Genomic DNA, 22,156 nt, shown 5'->3' with positions numbered 1-22,156 from the left:
GCAATTGAACGGGAGAAGGGGCGGGCCATCGGGATCACCCTCAGGGCAAAGTTCAACTTCCCCACCAATTGCTGCAATTGATGCAGCGTAACTTTAGATGCAATAATACACATTTGCAGGGCTGCCCTGAATTTCGACACTTTGGCAGCTGGTAAACGAAAACAACCCTCACTAGAGTCCAACTCGATCCCGAGAAACTCGAGGCAAGTCGTGGGACCCACAGTTTTACCTGGTGCCAATGGCACGCCAAATTGATTCATTAAAACACAAAATTCAGTCAAGGCCCGGGCACATTCATCATCCCCAGCGGCCCCAAGGAACAGAAAGTCATCGAGGTAATGCATCACATTTCGAAAACCCGTTTTCTTCGTGTAAACCCATTGTAGAAAACTACTGAATTTCTCGAAATATGCACAAGATATAGAGCACCCCATCGGCATACACCTATCCATGTAATACGAACCTTGAAACATGAATCCCAAAAGACGTTGGTCTTCCGGGTATACCGGGAGCAAACGGAACGCTGACTCGATATCTGATTTCGCCATCAGCGTCCCGGGCCCCAGGCGATTCAAAATGGCTACGGCCTCATCGAATGATGCGTACCGCACCGAACATATCTCTGGATCAATTGCGTCGTTTACAGAAAGGCCATGAGGAGCTGATAAATTGTGAATCAATCGAAACTCACCTGGGTCCTTCTTGGGGACCACCCCTAAAGGAGAACAAACAAAATTCTGTACCGGGGGAACACTAAACGGGCCGGCAACCCGACCTCGGGTAACCTCTTTCCGGATCTTATCCTGTACTACAGTCGTATGCTGCAAGACGGAAAGTTGGTTTTTGCACGTCCCGACACCCTGAAAGTTCCCCACCGGGATGCGGAAACCATATGAAAAACCGTTTCGTAGCACCCCAGCAGAAGTACGATCTGGGTATTCGCTGAGCCAGGGAATCATTGCCAGGGTATCAATCGGGGTTGGTAAAGGCGCCCCTCGGACTATATTAGACCTGTTTGGCGCCCCCTCTACCCCCATTTTCACCCGATTTGGCTCTGCACGAGGACTCAGGATGGGGTGCCCCACAACCACTACATTCGTGTTTGAATTTACAAGATCCCGGGGGCCTAGTACATTTACCTTTGTTGAAATTGAAACAGAAACCCCTCTTCCCTGTATTGCCGGCGGGTCTCGGGTAATCGTCTGTACCCGTACCCGACCGAAAGGGCGTCCCCCCATTTTGGCGGGAGGACTCACCAACAGTACTCCCCACCAACGGCACTTTCAACATCCCCGACTCTTTCATTTTATTCCATGTCAAAGAATCGTAACAGTCCCAAGTTAAACTTTTGTTATGCTCCATCGCTTTCCTGAAAAGGTTGTCATAACAGAACCATTGGTTACCTTGGTGCGATGTCGAGTACCCCATAATTCGTGACTGATATACTGGAAATTCAGGGAGCAATTCAGGCCTACGTTCCCCCAAAATTGACGTAAAAATTCCCCAAGCATTACCCCAGTTGCCAATATTCTCATTCACTTTAAAGGCGGCCATTTTAGCGCGCCAAACACTCGGATGCATCAGATCCTTTTGACCCTTAACAGTTTCGACCTCATAGTGATCAACGAGCAGGGAGAAAATGTTTACGTATTCCCCCGCCCAAATCTTTTCCTTTATTGCCAAAGGAACATGTTGCCCCAACTTTTCTCTACGAGAGGGTGTTGACTCATCCCTTGCGATCGGCAATGGCCGCTTACCTGCACCGGACGCTGCCTCCGCCACTCGTGGCTTGTCTATCACCGCATCCGACGCGGGCACCTTGGCTGTATCACGTTTCTCGCGCAACTGTTTAATGAGTGCTTGCGCTTCGGCAGCCGTGGCGCCCTCGCTACTGTCCCCCAACCACGCCGCTAACTGTGCCGCCAACTCGGGAGGCATGTCTTCAGTGGATGTCGGGGTGACTACTACGGGAATCGGATTCCCCTCCTTCGGTACCGGGGCCGGTACCGGGGCTGGCGCCTCGAGCGGGGAACAGGGAACCGGGACGTCTCCCCCGACCGGCCCCCTTCTCGGCCTCTTTGGCTTCCCTCCGGCCGGTGGACGCCCCGATCCCTCCTCGCCGTCTCGCTCCGCCAACCGCTTCTTAATTTCGGACATGTCCTTCATGAGGGCCCGAACCAACTGGTCAGTCGACATTCTCTTCGCGCCTTTCTTGGGCATCTTTTCAGACGAAGTATCTAGAAGACAAAAAGAGAGATTAAAACGCTCAAAATTGGCTCTTCGTTCTGTCCCGAGCTCACGTGCAGCGAGGAGGTGCAGCTTCAGAGCACAAGAACAAGAGGATGTCTTCTGGTCTTGCGTCCCTTTTTATCCGTCTTCAGGGCGGGCGTATACCCGCCCCTGCCTGCCCCGAGGGCGTGGCTGGCTGCGTCGGTGTCTAGGCCAGCCCACTCTAGGGCGGGAACGAGCGCGCCCCAGCTACGCCGCTTCGGGCATACCAGCTGAGGCGCGCCTCCCGCCCAAAAATGGCTTCCCGGGGGGATCGAGGCACTCGGCCATACGTTCGGGGGGACCGAGTTGGTCGCCCCTTTCCACACTTTCCCTACTGTTGCACTCTCTGTAGTGGGAATAGTAATTTTTACCCCTACGCTATCCAACACTTTCCCTACTGTTGCACTCTCTGGAGTGGGAATAGTAATTGTTACCCCTCCGCTATCCAACACTTTCCCTACTGTTGCACTCTCTGGAGTGGGAATAGTCATTTTTACCCCTACGCTATCCAACACTTGCCCTACTGTTGCACTCTCTGGAGTGGGAATAGTAATTTTTACCCTTACGCTATCCAACACTTTCCCTACTGTTGCACTCTTTGGAGTGGGAATAGTAATTTTTACCTCTACGCTATCCAACACTTTCCCTACTGTTGCATTCTCTGGAGTGGGAATAGTAATTTTTACCTCTACGCTATCCAACACTTTCCCTACTGTTGCACTCTCTGGAGTGGGAATAGTAATTTTTACCCCTACGCTATCCAACACTTGCCCTACTGTTGCACTCTCTGGAGTGGGAATAGTAATTTTTACCCCTACGCTATCCAACACTTGCCCTACTGTTGCACTCTCTGGAGTGGGAATAGTAATTTTTACCCTTACGCTATCCAACACTTTCCCTACTGTTGTTTATTTGGAGTTGGAATAGTATTTTATTCCCTCTGTCATTTAATATTTCTTGTATTGTTTTAGTTAATGCATTATATAATAAATGTAAAAAATATTAAAAGTATATTAATTTTTTTTAATTTGTTTTGCATAATTATTTTAATTTTATGTTATTTTCTTATGTGTGTAGATGAATTTGTAATTTATAATATTTTTTAATATGTATGTTATTACAATACAAAAATAAAACTAATTATCAAGTATATATACATATGTATATGTTTCATTATTTTGTAAATAAATTATGCATATTACTTATTAATTTGAAATAATATCAAATAATGTTAACTGTTTATTATATTTTTAAGTATTTTTTAATTAATTTTACATATTTGTTTAATAAAAAAACGATATTTTCTTTAAAACAATATTTTTGACATCAATATTTTTTTTCTCGATATTTTAGTACTTACCTTGTAGATAGGATATCGATATTGTTTACATCAATATTATTGCTCCAATATTTTTGTATTTCGATATTTTGTGTTTCTATATTTTGTCATAGATCCGTTCTCAGGGGGCACACTCAGAGTGCACCACCTTGTAGATGGCGCACTCAGAGTGCTCCCCCTGAGAGCAACCCCCTAGAGGGGGATACAGGGTCATATGGACCCCGCAGACATCCCCTTACAGGTGGGTGCAGCCACTGACTGCACCCGCCTTCAAGGGGATCTCTAATCCTGTGTAAAAGTGTACGCGGGTGCTGCCTGCACTGTGAAAACACGGAGCGGCTGCCCTGGGGGCAGAGCATTCACCGTAATAGGGTGCACTTTCATTGTTTCCACCGGGCGCACCTTTTTATAGGTGCGCCCGGCACTAACAATGAAAATGTATAATAGGGCCCCTGATATGCACACATTATCTAGGAGATGAAGGACTGAGAAGCCCATGCTTTCCTACCATACACATCTTAGAGTCTCAGTTCTTAGCAGACTGTGCTAGTAATATGAAGCTATTATGAGTCTGTACAAAAACTAAAAAGAACCTAAATAAAATAAAAACATTAATTGGAACAGGATTGTATAAGACAGATAAAAGTGAAGCCAAGATCCATTGCTGCTAAAGATCCCCTTTGATGCACTTAAAAACTGATAAGTTGAAAGTCGTGGAAAAACAAATGCAATCATAGCATCACTAGACTATGAAGTAGCACAACGGGCCATAATAAATAAAACACCTTTCAGATTCAGAACAGTCTTCTGATGCATTGATGCTTCAGTAACTGCTAGCCAGACAAGCTGAAATCCAAGGGCCAGTGGATTTTTGAGTTGTTTGGGGAATGCAAACAGAGGTAGGATGCCCAAAGTAAAACTTTCAGAAAGTTCCATTGGCTTTCGAGATCTAGAGTGAACATGAACTTAACTAGAATGTACACTGAAAATTGCTCAGAAAGGAACAAGAGCTTTCGAGATCTGCACTGAATATAAACATAGAATGCACGCAGGAAAAACTCTCAAAATGGATACTCTAATGGCTAAGACTTCTCAAACCTGGCCTGAATGTATAAGACAGTGGGAAGACTAACTACTTTACAAATGGTGCTAGGTGCAGTCTTCTGCATAATATGCAAATGCAAGATGCATTGGCAAATGCATTGAGAAACCCTCTTGCATCTCTGCTCACTCATGCCACACTCTGCCAGGACCAGACTGGCCATTCAACCACTCTGGCATTTTCCCAGAAGCTGCTTGCTACGGGGCTACGTTCAGAGCAAGTTGGGCCGCCTGAATCCAACAGTGTCCACTTTGAGTCATTCTCGTCATCTCCATCCGCAGAGGGGGGGAGGCTATTTGAATGTTTTTGGTATTGCTGATTTTGGTTTCCGGACTGGCCCTGCTCACTCCACCCTTAACATAATCTCTGTATCTGTTGCTGCGGCCTTGCACAGATACCATCTATGAGGGACTTGTCAGTCAGATTTTGTTCATGGGGGGAGGGTGGGCGGGAGGAGGTAATGGGTCCGGAGCCTTAGCAGACCTGTAACAATAATAGAGTTGCTCAGGTATGGGCTACTCGTTCATGACCCTTTCCCCTTTTCTGGTACAGAACTTTGTTGATGTGTCCGAACAAGTAGGAAAAATCACTTGTTCTCTGGAAATAATTCCAATTTATTTTGCAATGCTTTAAGCCAAAGAAGAAACATATAGCAGCCAACATGTGTTTCGCCCCCTTACACTGGCTATCTGGCCTGAGCTTCTTCGGGGCGTTGGGTTTCAAATAAGGTTTGGAAAAATAAGAGATCTTATCCTGTGTTGCGTGAATCGAGAAAATTGATAAAAGGATGATAACGCCTCTTCTGTCTGCAATGATCTGTCGGCATGGGCCATGTTGTAGGGGCTTATTTAGCACCTGCAAAACAGCTGTTGCTGGCAGCCCTCATCTGGCAATGCCACCCTTCTTGTACTCTCTGAGCTTGCTGGTACTTCCCACTAGGAGCATGAATGTGAAAGTGCCATAAACCGCTGAATTAAAAGGCAGCATTGAAACTCCCCCTATTTCTTGCAGATACCTTTGTGAATTAAGCCTTGCTGCTGAGTGCTGTCATCTGTAGGTCACAAGTTCGAAACCCAGACAAGCTCCTTCAGCCGTTCATTCTTCTGAGGCCGGAAAACTCGTTTCAAAGTGTGTTGTTTACATACCCAGATACAGCACAAGTGCCGTGTAAAGCGCTATAAACACAAGTTACTATTTTGTCTGGCAAAACTGCTTCCAAAAGGTATTAACAGGCTACAGCTGGATATTGCATCCGTCCTGGGTGCTGCTGACCTTTCGACATTCATATGTAAAGCCGAATATAAAAAACACATTCATTGCACTGCGATCAGTATCCTTAGGCCTTCTTGGCTTTTCTTTTCTGCCTCTCTGAGCTTCTGTCGGCTCACTCGCTTCTATATACTTGAGATAGTTTGTCATCAAATACGATGCCACGTTTATTTTGTGTCCTTCTGCTTACAAATATTTTTGCACAAGCATGAATGCAAAGATCTCTATGCAATGTTTCACGAATCCATACACATGGGTACTGGAAGGCTCCTAATTTCCAGAGCTTTTAATGATCTATAAGGTGTAGAATGGCGCCCACATGGATTTGCTGAGACTGTAAATTCACTCCAGAGCTCCTCTGTTCTGCACCCGCCGACCGGCGCCTGTGTGCTTTTTTCCTGTGCTTCAATAAAAGCGTTTTTACCACATCCATTACAAATGCTAAGATTTATTTGAAATAAAATCAATTGTCCTCCAAACAAGCAAGAGGTAGACAGACTCAGATAGAATGCCTCGTCTGGTGCTAATGATTCTAGGGTGCCTGCACACAGTGGTCCTTCTGCTCTCTGTGAATTCTCTCTTGCTGCTACCCCCTCGGAGGTTTCCAATCAGTGTAGAGTGAGAAGGCTGCAGGCCTGGGATTTCATGTCTTTCTTTAAAAATATATGATATTAATTGGGCCGCCGTGCAGCTTAGGAACCAGAGCAGGTGTGGCTAGGAACAGATGAGCTGGACAAATGGCGCTGCACCATATTATACAAGAACAGACACAAACAATGAAGCCATCGATGAAACGCACATCTTAAATGGAATGGTGCTGGTTTGTCTACCGAGATTTGTAACATCAGAAAAAACATAGCGCCGCTTAGTATTGCCAGTGCCTTATTTAACACTTATCACTGTGATGGAAGCGCAGACCATCTCTGGAGATGGCAGGTGTGCACTGGCATATGACAGAAACTCCCAAGTACCACAATTAATCGCAGAATGCGCATATTGCCAACAGACCTATCACTGACACCGCCTGTAGAGCACCAGCAGATATTGCTCTCTTGCGTTTGTGTGTGCACAGGAACCATAGTTGTTGCCCAGTCTGGACCTCACTGCACATGATTGGACAAGAGGAGGGCAGAAAGTTGATGCTGTATGACGTGAAACGGGAATTTGAGGCAAATTTGTTTGTTAACCAGTGCACACAACTATCTGCAACATAGCAATGCCTGGACCTCTTGTGTATTTCAGCTAAAAGTGCGGTGAACTCCACCATATTGGACCTGGAGTAGTGTTGTAAAAACCTGGTTCTACCAACCAAATTCAAAATGGCGGCCATCAGGCAGTAAGAAAGAAGGCAAAATGCTATACTATAGGTGGCTGGGGCCAGTGCAGGTCAGAGCGGTAGGGTGTTGGGGCCGGGTGCAGGGATTTTGACAGACATATTAGTTAATTTTCCCTCGTGGTCGTCTGTGGAATGCCCCCCCAACCTGGCCCCACCGCTCTTACTTGCACGGGCCGCTCCTGACTGTAGGAGTCTTGTCCAGGAAGCTGTTGTTCCTTTCACAGTCCAGTGGCATATTATAACCAAATATCACGCAGTAGGCAAAGGGCGTGTGTCATGGTAAGCAAAACAGTGCGCTGCTTGCTAGAATGAATGAGATTGGGCACTGACTAATTGAAAATTAGGGTACCCAGTCACATTCATGTTGCATGTATCCACATTTGCATATGTGAGACTTTGAAATTTGATTCTTCAACCATGGCTGGTGGCCCCTTAAAATTAGGCAAGGTGCCATTTGGAAACGACTCATGTTGTATGCCTTCACATGGGCATCAAAGCATGGTTATGGCATTCAAATACTATAACATTCAAGATAAAGATAATGTTAATTGCAGTGGCAGCTGGTGACATGTGAAAGTGGTAAGGCGTAAATGTTAGACATGACTTATAAGTAGCAATCGAGCCCTACATTTCCTTTTAATTTTGCCATGTCATCATTATTTTGAAAAAAGTTTACCCCCATCAAACCAATAAGCCCAGAATCACAATTTCAACTGGAAAAAGGACCACTGCCCTGTGTAATCTGCAGAGAGGCCCAGGATTGGATGGCCAGCAAGATTTCTGAACACATTTTTCACTCATGGACAAGCTCTGTTAGAAACTCGCAGTGCCCTCAGCCCCAGAGCTCTCAAGTGGTGCAACTCAATTCAAAGTCTGCACTGTACAAGAGTAATGTGATGCATGAAAGAAATACAGAAACAACATTGTTATAATAGCTAACACTTTTAGGGAATGCAACTGTGCATGATTAACACATGCAATGTAAACAGGAACTAAATCACTGACCTGAATGTTTTCAAGTTACAATTAAATGTTAAAAATGTTGACATTTACTCCCCTCAATGCAGCTGCGCACAGCCCGCCCTAGGTTTGCCATCTCTTCCTGTAGTGCCCTCACTCCAGTACCACTGCACTCTCCATCCATGCGCCACACAGGTCACTTAAGGTCCCTCTAGCCTGCATCTCTTTTCTGTTATGTCTTGGTGTGCTTTTTATCTTATAATTTGTTTTCATCCAAGTGCCAATTACCATTTATGAATCTTGTACAGTAGGATTCTTCCGGGGGCCATGCACAAACAAGCTTCAGACGTTGCTGAATAATATTAGAAGCTGAACTGCTCAACTGGATGCAAGGACATGATTTAGTCGCTTGAGGGATTTCTGCAGTGTGTCAGTCTGTCCTGGTTTCCGCTATTCCGTTTATTTTGTTGCAGTTTTAGGTAGCGCAAACTCGGCCATAGGTTTTGGAGAGCTTTACATGAGCACCAGTTAAGTTAAACAAGGATACATTCATTTTTCGTCACAGGGGGATTAAGAGAGGTGCCCAGAATCACATGATGTTGAGTAGAAACTCGAACCTGGTACCCCAGTTCCAAAGTCCGCAACTTTGAACGTTACGCCAAATCCTTTCCCCTTTGTACCGTGCTCTACCTGAGCCAGTCGCTACAAAGAGACACATAGTGGACCACAGGTAAAATGAGCAATTAAAAACGTATGAGGACGTCAGACTATGGCTCCGAGCATCCCAGAACAGAAACCCATTCCCAACCTACCCAATCCAGGAGCTCCTATTATGCTGCTTAAAATAGTAATCAGCATGAATGAAGCTTCTGGATTAGATAGAGCAGCCTGGCTCAGCGCTCCAAAAGGCACTGGAAGCTTGCGCCTGCTCTCCAACCCAGCTCTTCAAGACATCTGGGTTGGAAAGGTTTGAATTGTGTATGTCGGGCAGGTCATAGCAAGATACCCGGCCAAACAGACATGTGCACTCCAATCAATCAAAAAAAACTTTATTCGGTTTAAAAGATAAAAAATCATACAAGATTACAGATTTCATAAAAAGAAACGGCAAATCTAAATCCTAGACATTCTAAGCGACAATCCAATTGTATACATATTGCACTTCAAACTGAAGTGGCCGCTCCTTATGGCTGCCACTCAACAGCAATGATGTAAATGTAAATGTTTTTGTACTTGTATAGCGCAAAGCTACCCGCAGTGGGTTTCCTGGCGCTTGTACGAATACCGCAAGGGAACCCGTCCTGGCTTTCCCTGTGAAGTGTCCACTCCTGGGCACCCCCATGGTGCAGACCAGGCATCCCTCGCGTTGTGGGGGCCGTTGTGGAGACTAAGCAAGCTATTGCCCAGAGTTGCAGCGTGGGACCCCCATGATCAGAATAGGCACCGAGGCGAGAATATCCGGTATGGGGAATTAATGGACCCGCCGGGGCAGGAATCGAACCCTGGTCCCTGGCCAGAGCTCTGCATCGAGGTCTGCCTGCTCTAACCATTGAGGCACACTTCTCCACTTCTCAATGATGCAATGGCCTTACCCCACCCTCACACTCCCTTCTGCAGAGAGCAAAAAATAAAATGGTAATGACATCATTTTATTACCATGTCATTTTTCACACTTTCTTCTGCAGCCGGGGGGGGGGGGGGGGGGGGGGGGGCTGGGAGGGGGTTGCTCGGATTCATGGTCTCTGAGCAGCAAGGGGTAAGTATACCAATGAACCCCTCTGCTCATAAGCCAAAAGCCAAGTGATTTCTTCCCATTGGTGCTAGCACTCCATATTGTGTGGTATTCTTAATTCTAGGTGTCCACAGTGTAGAAAGGTGAACACAGGTGAGGTCATAGATGTTTGCTATCTTTTGTATTTCTGATTACACAGAGCCCCTCCATCCGAATGAGCCTGATCCAACTTAGCCTTTTAGTGGCAATTGCAGCACAATGTGCTTCTTCAAGGCTCTTCATGAGAGTCATTAGGGCATCACTAAGCTCATGTTATAAATGAAATATCAGTTGTATTCTCTAGTAAAACTATAAAATCTAAACAGCTGATGTATTTATTCAATTACATAGCGACTTCTGAATAATGTAGTACAGTTTGCTCCTTGTATATGTTTACTTACTTCAAACTGAAGGAACTGATTACATTAAATATCATCTCACATTGAATTAGTCTAAATAAATTCCATTGATTATAAATATTTTTTTAGGTAAAATCCATGAACATTAAATAGGAGAGTATCGGCACACATTTTCCATGCAGCAATTTTTACAATATACCTTAAATGTAATAGCCTTGATGCAGTGTCTTTTGGCAGGAAACATGCAGTTTTCGATTTTAGGTTGTACATTTATTTTGCTGCAATATGCAGAAGATGTTGGAACTGAAAAGCCTAAAATTGTGTATAGCACTGTTGAAAATAAAACCTAGAATGATCAATAAGAAAACATATGTGATTAAAAAAAATACAATACTTGCTATGACTTTATTAGAATTGACCCCTTCAAAAGTGACCGGTTTTGGCAGGCGTTCTAGGCCAGAACAGTTGTTTTGTGGAGAGGCTGACCAAATGAAGCTACTTCAGTCTAAACAACAGTGCTTAATGTGGTAAAGTAACATAAAAAAGTGTGCAGTGGCCTAACACTTTTCTGTGCTGCTTTTACGGACAAACTCCAAGGTCTCTGAACTCTGAGGCTCCCTAATCTATGATCCACCCACACTCTTTCAAGTCAAGTCAAGTCAAGTCAAAAGATTTATATAGCGCGCTACATACCCAGAGGGTCTCAAGGCGCTTGAAGAAGGGTGGGGAATTACTTGTCAAATATCCAAGTTTTAAGTTGCTTTCTGAATGCTAGGTGGTTCTGAGTGAGGCGAAGGTGGGTAGGAAGTGAGTTCCAGGTTTTAGCTGCCAGGTAGGAGAAGGATCTACCTCCCATGGTGGTTTTGTTGATGCGAGGTACAGTAGCAAGGGCTTGGTTGGAGGATCGTAGCTGGCGAGAGGGGGTGTAGAAGGAAAGTCGTGCGTTGAGGCATTCGGGTCCCAGTTCGTAAAGTGCTTTGTGTGCGTGGGTTAGGAGGCGGAAAGTGATCCTCTTATTGACGGGGAGCCAGTGGAGGTTTTTCAGGTGCCCAGAGATGTGGTCTTTACGCGGGATGTCTAGTATGAGTCTGGCTGAAGCGTTCTGGATGCGTTGGAGTTTTTTCTGGAGTTTTGCGGTGGTACCGGCGTATAGGGTGTTTCCGTAGTCCAGGCGGCTCGTGACCAGTGCGTGGGTGACAGACGACAGATGTTCAAGGGGGGTGAAGGTCCTGCAGAAGGGTGGGTGGGTTGGTCTCCGGGTCGGTTGTCGAAGCTGTTGTGGATGTCTGCGATTTTGTTGTGGAAGAATGAGGCTAGGGAGTCGCAGAGGGCTTGAGAGGGGGTGATGTCGTTGGAGTTGGCTGAAGGGTTGGTAAATTCTTTGACGATGTTGAATAATTCCTTGCTGTTGTGGGCGTTGTTATCTAGTCGGTCTTTGAAAGCGGCTTTCTTGGCAGACCGGATTAGTTGGTGGTGTATGCGGGTGGTGTTTTTGAAGGCGTCCCTGGTGCTGGTGTTTGGGTCTTTTTTCCAGGCCTTCTCGAGGGAGCGACACAGTTTCTTCGATTTCTTAAGATCATCGTTGAACCAGGAGGTGTTTTTGCTGCCTAGTTTGGTTTGACGTTTTTTCAGCGGTGCTAGGATGTCGGCGCTGTTGGATAGCCATTGGGTGAGGTTAATGGCTGCTTGGTCGGGGTTTGAGGGGTGGGCAGGGGGGTTTTGAAGAAGCACTGAGGAGATCTGGTCGATGGTGATTTTGTTCCAGTTTCTTCTCAGAGTAGGTTGAGGATGATTGTGAGTTGTGGTCTTATTGTAGATAAAGTGAACGCAGCTGTGGTCCGTCCAATGGAGAGCTGTGGTGTGACTGAAGGAGACATGTTTGCTGGAATTGATTGATTGATTGATTGATTGATTGATTGATTGATTGATTGATTGATTGAAGTCAAGATAGGGTCGAGTGTGTGACCTGCAATGTGGGTGGGGGTAGTGACAAGTTGTTTGAGTCCGAGGTTGGCGAGATTGTCCACTTCTTCCTCTTCCCTACACAGCCTATCTATTTTTCTCTGTTTTCATATCTTTATTGCGTTCTTCTCCTTTCTCCATTTTCTGCTTTTTTCTCTCTCGCTCCGAGTCAGTCTGATGACCAAAGAAATATAGGTCCTGGTGCCCGTTAACTGCAACCTCTGGTACACATCGTCACAAACAACTAAACTAAAGAGTACTGATTCTGCTTAAAAATATTTCAATACTCTAAATTGTCATAACTTTGAGGCAGTTGTGAAGGGGTCAGGACGGTACATAATAGTGCATCGTTTAGCCAACTTCCTTTGCTAAATCCCCAAAGATAAATGAAAAGTTGTGTCCATGCTAATGCAGCCAAGTGAGCGAATTTCCGTTACCCTCTTCCTCCTTTTATTGGAGGCTCTGAAAGAACAAGTAATGCTCAGAAGAATTGGTAACATATCAGAAAAGTAAGATAAGATATTATTTCCCCATTCTATGTCTGCCTTTAGGAAGCCTTTGTAATGTCTATGAAGAAAGAGGCTTAAGATGAGATGTTCTTACACTTCTGGAGCCTAATAATCATTCTCACAGTGGTGGTACGAAGCTATCCTATGATGTTTTATACCTTCCCGATGCAAAAATGTTTCATATTCCAATGACACTAATTGGGGGCCATTGCGCGTCACCACTTTCTCCGGAGAACCTTCCCTACTGAAGACCGTTTCAAAAATAATTACAGGATTTGATACTTCTGTCTCCTTAAAAAACACACCTCCAGCGTTTGGAGAAGTAGTCAGTTAGTACCCTTGTATACTTTGCTTCAAAATTAGGACTATGTAAAGGGTCACAGATGTCCATTGCTACCTTCTGCCAGGCCCGCTTGGGAAATTCGACAGAAATCTCCCTGACCATATACAAATTATTACAGGAAGTGTATTGCATACATTTCCTCATGTTTCTTTATATGTGTAGATCCATACCGGGCCACCCGTAAACAAACCCCCTGCTTATCTTCATGGCAGACATTCAGTTATGCCCTTAATGCAACAAGTTCATCAGTGTTAGGCACAAAATATCCGGAACCACCAGTCTGTCAGCTTGTTTGGCAACTCCTTCTTGCTCTAACAACTCAGACCACACAAGCTTATAACAATTTTTTTCACTCAAACTTCTTCCCAACCTTCGGGAAGCCGTACTACAGCATCTTCAGGCCTAACAATTTTCCTGGATTTTTGGTAATTTTTTGTTGATCCCTTATGATCTCCTCATGCAAATCCTTAAGCTCAGAAATGGCAGCTAGAGTGCATAGGACCACCACATACTATTCAACTGATTCACCAAGCAGCTGCACACGTGAGAAGAATTAGTATCTCTGCCTCTGAGTTTAATTGTCTTCCAAAGTTCTCCTCCAGATCTTTAATCTGAATCTTCCTCCATGCCATTCACCTCATCATGTCTAGTTGGCATGGTTTTTAAAAACCTTCAGCTTTCAACTACTAGGGTATATTATCTCTTGGCCACAAATGCATCACCATCTACTACCTCCAAACAGATATCAAAAGTCTTGCTCCAGTCCAACCATGTTATTACCGGCTTTCCAGGACTTTGTAGCAAAGTTGGTGGTGTTACAAATGCTTGGTCGTCAAAGCTCGTGTCATAATATTATTCACTGTGTGACCTCACTCACAAATTGCAGTAATAGCTGCTAGAAGGATAATGTTGGGGGTTAATAGAAGAATGCCCATATACTAGAGCAGATGTTCAATTTAGATATGCAGCATCAAATACCTCAGCAAAATAAATAAAACAGCAAAAGGAGTCACTGCCATCGTGAGAACAGGTTAGTTCATTGAATAACCTCATAAGTGCTGCGCCCAGTCCAACGGCCGACGGCACCACTACCTCGGGAGTGCTGCCGTTGGACGTTCCAGCTGCACCTGCGCAATGGAACGTTCAGCACTGGAGATGGACGTTCCATAGCAGCTAAGGTGTTAAAGTGGATATTCACTGTTTCAAGAATTAAAATACAGGTTGTTCACAGCAACGACAACTGTCCTGGAGCATTCTCCTGTCCACTTCATATATATAAGGGCTTTGTACTCTAGGAGTCCTTTGTCATAGAACTTCCTACAGTCTCCTTGATATTTTCATACCTACGTTTATCAAAACTCCTTTAACCCTTTTGACTGCCATAGGCACTACCACGATGTAATCGTTTTTTGGAAATGAAGGGAAGCCCACATCAATGAGGTGTATATTATTCAGAGGAAGACCACTCAATCCAACCCATAGCAGAGACAGGCACAAATGCTCTGAGCAAGACTCACTTCTTAAGTATAAAAGCTCAAAATTCTAATATGTTAAAGGGACACACACATAATGTTCCCACATGGGGTGGATTCGTGCCCCACAAATAACAGTGCTAGAACGGCAAAATCTAAATTGTGCCAAATTCGCCTTTGCCGACCCACACAATGCAGAACAAAAATGGTCCACGAATGATTAAAAAAGCCAACAGCCCATTCCGTGTCTTGTTACCTTTGTGTCTCTTCACAGCATGGTGCAGATATCTGTTAGCTCATATAAATGCTGCTCTCAGATCAAAGTGCGACTCCTTTTCAGTTTCTATCCGGATTCCTTGTCCAACTTTTTTGCTTCTTTTTTCTTCATCAGCATCAGATTTTTTTAGCATTGCTCAAGACCGGTTTACTTTGCTCCACATTAGGTATCAGCATTATTTCTTGAATCAATATCTCTATTTCTAGTCACGTACTGCGATGTTCACAGAGTTTCTGTCACAGCATAATGCAGACAGGGCATTACTGTGCTGACCGGGTACTGTCCAGGCCTCTTTCTCCTTTCATCTGCCAGGGATCTCACAAACATCTTACACTTACAGAACTTAAACCCTTAGTTAGTGCCCCTCCCTTCCTAATCAGGGCATGGGTCAGTATCTTCGGTGTAACTTGACTGCCAATGACTTCTCTGTGTTACCGTCTTAAAAGCGAAAGTGTCACAGACATCAAGGGAAAAGTAAAAAGATACAGTGTTACATGATCCATCCACCTGCTTATAAGAATCATACATTGACTTCATGATATAGTGACCTTTGTTGAAAAATTACGCATGTATGATAACTTGGCACTTTACTGCCCAGAGAGATAAATTACAAATTGGAAATGTTTTGTTTTCCATCTAATTACCTTTTTCATTTTTTTTGGCCAAAGATGACCTTTTGTTTTGTTTGGTTATCATGCATGCACAATTTTTCAACAAGGGTCACTATATCACAATGTCATTGTCTGAATCTAATCTGTACATCTTTACTTTCACCTTAATTGCTGTATTTCATTGTGATGTTAGCCAATAATCTTCCCCAGTTCATGTTTGTTAAATTAATTTTTGTTCAATATTTTATTTTGGGGAAATGTCATGTTAGCAAAGATCACTTTGGCATTTGTTAATTTCTGTATTTCAACTCATAAGGCACTCATTTGTGTAATAGATGATCTCAATATCAACACGAACCAATAGTCAGAAGTTTGAGTATTTTTTTCATGTTTGTCACTTGCATGATTATTTACACTTCTGGAGGAACGCCCTATTCATTTTGGCGTTTACTTCCGCTAGCAGCGATTTAAACGCTCGTAATTCTCTAATGGAGTATTTCCATTGAATGCGCATGCTGACACGCCATTTTTCATGCGTCAACATTGTTCCTGGTAACACAGGTCTTCTCCATTCATTCTTCCTTAATAACTTACGCTCATGTTATTTATCATGGTCAATTACTCTTGGTGGTGGTGCTCTCTACTAATTTGTTATTTTGAGTTGAGCAACTTCTTTCTATATGCATGCGTATGCTGTGTCTTAAGTTAAGGCATGATTGATAGAAGGCTTAGAATGGTTCACACACACTTTCGGTCCATGTTGGCGTATTAATGGGGTGTAATGAGGGTATTTTATTATTATGGTTTACGTATTATCACTCATGATTAGCTCCTTTTTCTAATTGTTCGCTCATGATCACATAAACCCAGATTCACAAACCATATGACCAGTGGAGGGTAGGCGTTGGATTGAAGACCTCATGTTTTTTTTTTGGTTAACACGTGTCACAAGCACGTTATTTACCTGTTAATTTCAGGGCATAATTGTTTCACTTTGGTTTATGTTTCCTATACATAGGTTGCTTATTGCGCAACCGGTTTGATACTAAGTCACTGTGCTCCTTCGGTGTAATTAGTTAGGGTTTCCATTATCCGGTAATGACGCCATGTCTGTAAATTGTATTACAATAAACCCTGATGAAGGGTTCTACCCCTTAAATGTATTGGGGTTTTGTTGATGCAAGATGCTTTCTGATATATATGAATTTCCAACAGATCTTAATATGGAATATACTGATTATATATAATGAAGATTGATGCATTTAATTAACAAATGAGTAAAATTGAAGAACTTGAATACATCTCTTGTGGTTTTGTAAAAATGTGTTTATCGATTTAATGATTACAAAAATGCGGGATCACCATGGTAGTGAGTTGTGGGACTGGTCAGCCTGCGGGCTACCATCAATTGTTTTGAGTTCACTTTGTGTGTTCAGGAGCAGAGCATACACCAAGACTGCACACCTAAAAAAGCGGTTGATTTGGTTTAAAGGTTAACGACTAATCAACTGTAGAAGATATGTATGCCATATTAAATGAATTATCCTGTCACCGAAATCTGTGGTTAGCTATCCAGTTAAGATTTGCACTTTCACTCCGACCTTCTTCTGTATCAAATTGAGAGCAGCTCTTTCATGTTACAACAGAAACATCCCTTGGTGCTGCAAGGTGCCACACTCATTCTGTTGGCTATCACTTTGTAAATGATGCTGCTGGTTTTGAAGATGCTGTGGGCTGGAAAGGAGAGCTAATGGAGTTCAGTCAGGATGGGGCTGACGTGATCATATTTCTTCAGGCCCAGGATGAGACATGCTGCCTTTGTAGGATGCCTTAAAGGGCTGCCAGTGTACAGTTTGGGAGGCCATGGCGTTGGGACAGATGTGAAAGTACAAGGTCTATTCAGCAGTTCTGAAGTCACTTTCAGAAAGAAACAATGTTTTCTTTCTATAGTAGAGTGAGCTTGAACAAGGCTGTTTTTGACAGTGTATTCCTTGAGGTGTGGTTGGTGTCCAGGGTGAATCTAGGTGACTTGGCATTCAGTTAAAGTTGAAGTGGCAACCGTCAATGTTCATATCATTGAGCCAGGTTTGTACTGTTTCGTGTTTGTGGCTCTTGGCAAATAACAGGAGTTCTGTCTTGTTTGAGGTGAGCTTCAGATAGGTCCTAGAAATCCAGTTCTGGATGATGTACAGGCAGTGTTGAAGGCTTTGGATGTCTAAAGCCAAGGAGACTTTTAAGTAGAAGGCGGATAATTGCCCTGCAACCCACATTTAAACCGAGCATCAGAATACTGACCTGTGGTGAAGTCAGGTATTGTATGTCGGCCTGTTGATACCATACGTCTGCAAGCCTACACAATGGATGTGGCAAGTCCATGCCCATTCTTTATACCATCCCTTTAGGTCCCATAAGGTTAGAGCATGTGCCCACAGTCTGGGTGGCATGTACCTGCATAGTGCTTCAACTAGTCAAACACATTTGAATCGATGTGGCACTACTGTTCTGCCTTATATCTGATAAGCAATATGACCCATGTGTGTGGACAGTCATTACAGAGACATGGCCACCCTATCGCCATCGAAGAGCGTGTAAATATGACAGCACCCAATGAAACTCCTAGATGACTTACTGCCTAAAGATACTTTTATTCCTCATATTCTTTTGACTTCTTAATAGCCATGACATTAATTCTTGCTAACACAAAAAGAAGGCAAAATAAACTAGTGCCACATGTGTTATAAAGAGACAAAACATCAAAATCCTCGAGCTTCTGGACCATAAGGAAAATGTCAAATTAGTCTAAGCAAAGAACAGCTAGGGTATTGGATGTTTCAGCTACATTGTTGCATTTGGTGTTTGAGACCATCAGGACAACAGGGTTTACTCTGAGTTCATATGTCCCTGCGGCTACAAAATACACGATTAACAGAACCCCTGATTAATTACACTAAGTGGCAATTTATTTTGCTTCATTAACCAATATTATCAAACTTTTTAAACACTATCTCATGAATCCATCTTCAAAGTGCAGGCTTCGGTCAGCCGAGTTTTGCTCTGCTGTGTGTACAGAGGATTGTGACTAAGCATGGGCGGAAAATCTGTTACACTCGCGGATTTTGCGGATTTTCGGTAAATTCGCAATCCGCGAGATTCGCGAATTTCCCGCAAAATCCGCAAATTCGCATGCAGCGGATTTTTTTTCTTTGCGGTGTAAGTTCGCAATTGCGAACATGTAGGTGCGGCGGGCAGCCACAATCTCGCACTCGCGAAATTACAAAAATTGCAATTCTGCACAAGAAATCTACTAGCAAGCAGCATAGACCTTCTGAAAATGATGATTTTTATCAGAATAACTCCTCAGGTTGACATTTGCCTGCACTTTTTTGGATTTGAGGCCTTTTGATTTTCTTTGTATAACTTTTGGATTAGAAATCAACTTTCTCATATAAGCTTGGTGGGGCATTACAGTTGCTGTAATGCTGTTCTGCAGAAAAACGAGTTTTGCGAAAGTGAAAGCAGGTTCAAAAGTTCAAACTCATCATTACCCGTTCCCTTTAGTGCTTCCTGACAAGGGCCCCTCCAGAGTTCAGTTGCTAGTTGCAACAAATGTATGACCCTGCTCTGACCCTCACAGCAGGCTCATAGAATAGCTACAAGTAGGCCACAAAGGTCCTGGAAAAAAAAATTGCACTGCAACAGAGAGCAAATTACAGATAAGGAAGCAGGTGCCAGACTGGAATTTTAAAACAGTGACACATTAATAAATCAACCCCAAATTAATTCATGTCAGTTGAAGCAGGCAGGTGTGCTTGCTTTTTCCCCCCATAATCTACAGTGATGATGAACCAGAGGGTGGCATAAGGCATTGATGTACCAGAGGGTGGCATGGGTGAAACAGAGGAGGCAGGGGTGAAACAGAGGGTGCTGGGAACCTGTGATGATGAACCAGACGTAGAAACAACATAATCGTGACCGTTGCGAGCCGACATGTAAGTTCGCAATTGCAAACTGTTACAAAACCCTCGCGAACTGTCAGAAATCCTTGCGAACTGGCAGAAATCCTTGCGAACACAAAAAAAAAATTCGCGAGAATTCGCGGATTTTGCGGATTGCGAGTTCGCAAATTCGCAAAATTCGCGAACGCCAGATTCGCAAAATTCGCCCATGCTTAATTGTGACTATCACTGTGAGGGGCTGAAGTCAGTGGCTAGTTCGCAGTTAGGAGCCCACCATAAGCATCTGACAGTGTTTTTTGTCTCATATTATTTCCATGCTGCAAGTTTTTGCAGCCAGTGCGTTTGTGGCACTTCCATATAGACTGTCAGTCTATAAGTGATTCGGACGTATGTTGAGTTGCTTCGAAGATCAGAAAAGGTGATCTCCAGGCATTTGGATTTCCAATAGGTTCATATTGTCATTCACTACATTTCAATTAAGTAACTTGTCAGCACAAGCCCAGCCTTTTGATGACGCTCCAGGTTTGAGAAGGAAAATCAGATCTACAGCTGGACCATGGTTTTTAGCCATTAGTATTCTTGTAAATAGTCTTTCTAGTATCACCTTGTGTGCTTAGCCCACACATTTAATTCTCTTTATTCATTTTATGTTTGTATTAGCAGTTTTATATAGCGCAGATGACACCCACTGGGAGGCAGAGTGCTTTATATAGGAACAGTTTTGTACAAACTCTACAAGGCATAATTTAGTCACATCGATAATATATTGTGATATAATATAATGACATATATAACGTGTATCAAATATGAAACTGGTACATGTTGTGAATAGAATATGTAGAGTGAGTAACAAACCACTATAAGGAACCAATATTTTCTTCCCATTAAGAGACCTCATCAGGATAGCTCTTTTTGTATTTTTAATCCCATCGAATATAATTATTGTTTTTACAATTGCATTTTAAGTTTGGTGTGTGGATTAGAACAATATGTATTTCGAGTAAAGCTGGGAATAAACATTTTGTGTTCTATATACATTTTTTATAGCGCATACATGCTACCTTATAGCCACTACGGAGCCCTTTAAGTCACTAGTGCTCAAGCAAGGCTTATTCAGGCAGGCAGAGTGAACTTCAAGCATCAATGAGTGCTCATTTTGCAACCCTGAGAGGAGTGAAAGTTTGCGCTGGTTCTACGGGAATACAAACTTACGTCCTTAGCATTACGTGGCTGTTTTTAGCAGGAGACACATTACCTACTGAGCAGCCTTCCCAGAGTTTCAGCTGGTGATGTTCAGTTTACACTTGATTTGACACAAAGTTACCCTCTAAGTATTAGGCCGTCTTTTTTAATAATAACCTTTATATCATGCAAAATATTGCCTTTCTAAGCGGTGTAATAATATACGTTAGTATTACTCAATTTATGGCACTTTCTTTTCCATGTGTGCTAAGAGAAACCAAACTGAATGCAAATCATTCCTCTGCCACTGTGGCCAGGATGTACATTCTTGCTTTTATCCTATTGGTTCTTTGCCAACTTCCTCTTTTCCCTCCCTGCCTGACTGTGCAGCGCTTTGAAGCCCATGGCCTGCTGTAACCATACTATGCTGTTTTACATTCTAGTCAGAATATTCTATATTTACAGTTGTCTCTTAGCACTTGGCTTCTCCTCATAAAACCCTCTGTAGCAGACCCCTGGTTGATGCTTGTGTCTTGTAAATAATAACCCATTGTGTGGTGCTGAAGGAACAAGATTTGGGATCTTTGCAGCAGCAATCATGAAACAGTTAGGATGTTGCTGTCATTTTCACTGAGATGTGCTGTTCCTCTTTGCAGAAACCCTTCTTCTCTGAGGAGCAGAGGGTGGACTACGTCCAGGTGGACGAGCAGAAGACGCAAGCCCTCCAGAACACTAAGCAGGAGTGGACGGACGAGCGCCAGTGGAAGGTGTGAGGCACCGGCACGAGCAGTGAACCTTGCGTCACTATGAACTTTTTGCACTAGGACAGCACTATTCATGATGCAGCTAAAACAAAACACGACTTTGGGAACATCTGAACAGGATGTGAGCTTCCAATGGCCTGGGCCCGGCTCGTTCCACCTGCATAGCAAATGTCTTCTCTTCAGTTTTAGGAGAGCTGATACCGCCTCGGTGTTTTTCACAAGTATGTAATATATGTGTATATGAAAAAAATGACCACCAGAATATTTATGACGAAATTTATAATTGTCTACAGGATGTGCATCCCACTGGACAGGCAACATTTTGAAGGTCCTGAGAATAGGGTGCACTAAATATTGATATGATCTATAAGGCAATCTATTGTTTATTTTATACTTAACAGTAAGTGAAGGAGTCAGGGCTTACACTGCACAAACGCACTCCAGAAAGTAACCTTTAAACGACTGTTATAATAGTGTACCTGGCTGAATTTATCTCAGGTCAGCATTGATTTTAAGGCATTGGTATTTGGTGACTGTATGGTGGCTTATATGGTGCGCAGCTATGGACAAACTTAACACTCATAAAGCGTCCCCATAAAAATTAACTTTACTGTTTACTAAGTGTTCCTTAATCAGCTCGCTAATGATCGAGAAGAAACCCCAGTCGGTCTAA

The 22,156-nt window shown here is 43.4% G+C and overlaps 1 protein-coding gene across 1 annotated transcript in view; it reads left to right on the top strand.

The window, feature by feature from the left end:
* GAB3 (GRB2 associated binding protein 3) overlaps nt 1-21,597 on the top strand; it is a 394,003-nt gene extending 372,406 nt beyond the window's left edge. Inside the window, exon 10 of the mRNA XM_086918495.1 lies at nt 21,376-21,597. Within this exon, the coding sequence (XP_086774621.1) occupies nt 21,376-21,492 (117 nt within the window). The 3' untranslated portion in view covers nt 21,493-21,597. The remainder of the gene's footprint in view (nt 1-21,375) is intronic.
* The last annotated feature ends 559 nt before the right edge of the window (nt 21,598-22,156 follow it).

Source organism: Lissotriton vulgaris, chromosome 4_1, assembly GCF_964263255.1.
Source record: "Lissotriton vulgaris chromosome 4_1, aLisVul1.2, whole genome shotgun sequence".
Lineage (NCBI taxonomy): Eukaryota > Metazoa > Chordata > Amphibia > Caudata > Salamandridae > Lissotriton > Lissotriton vulgaris.
This window is presented reverse-complemented; position numbering and strand designations above follow the sequence as displayed.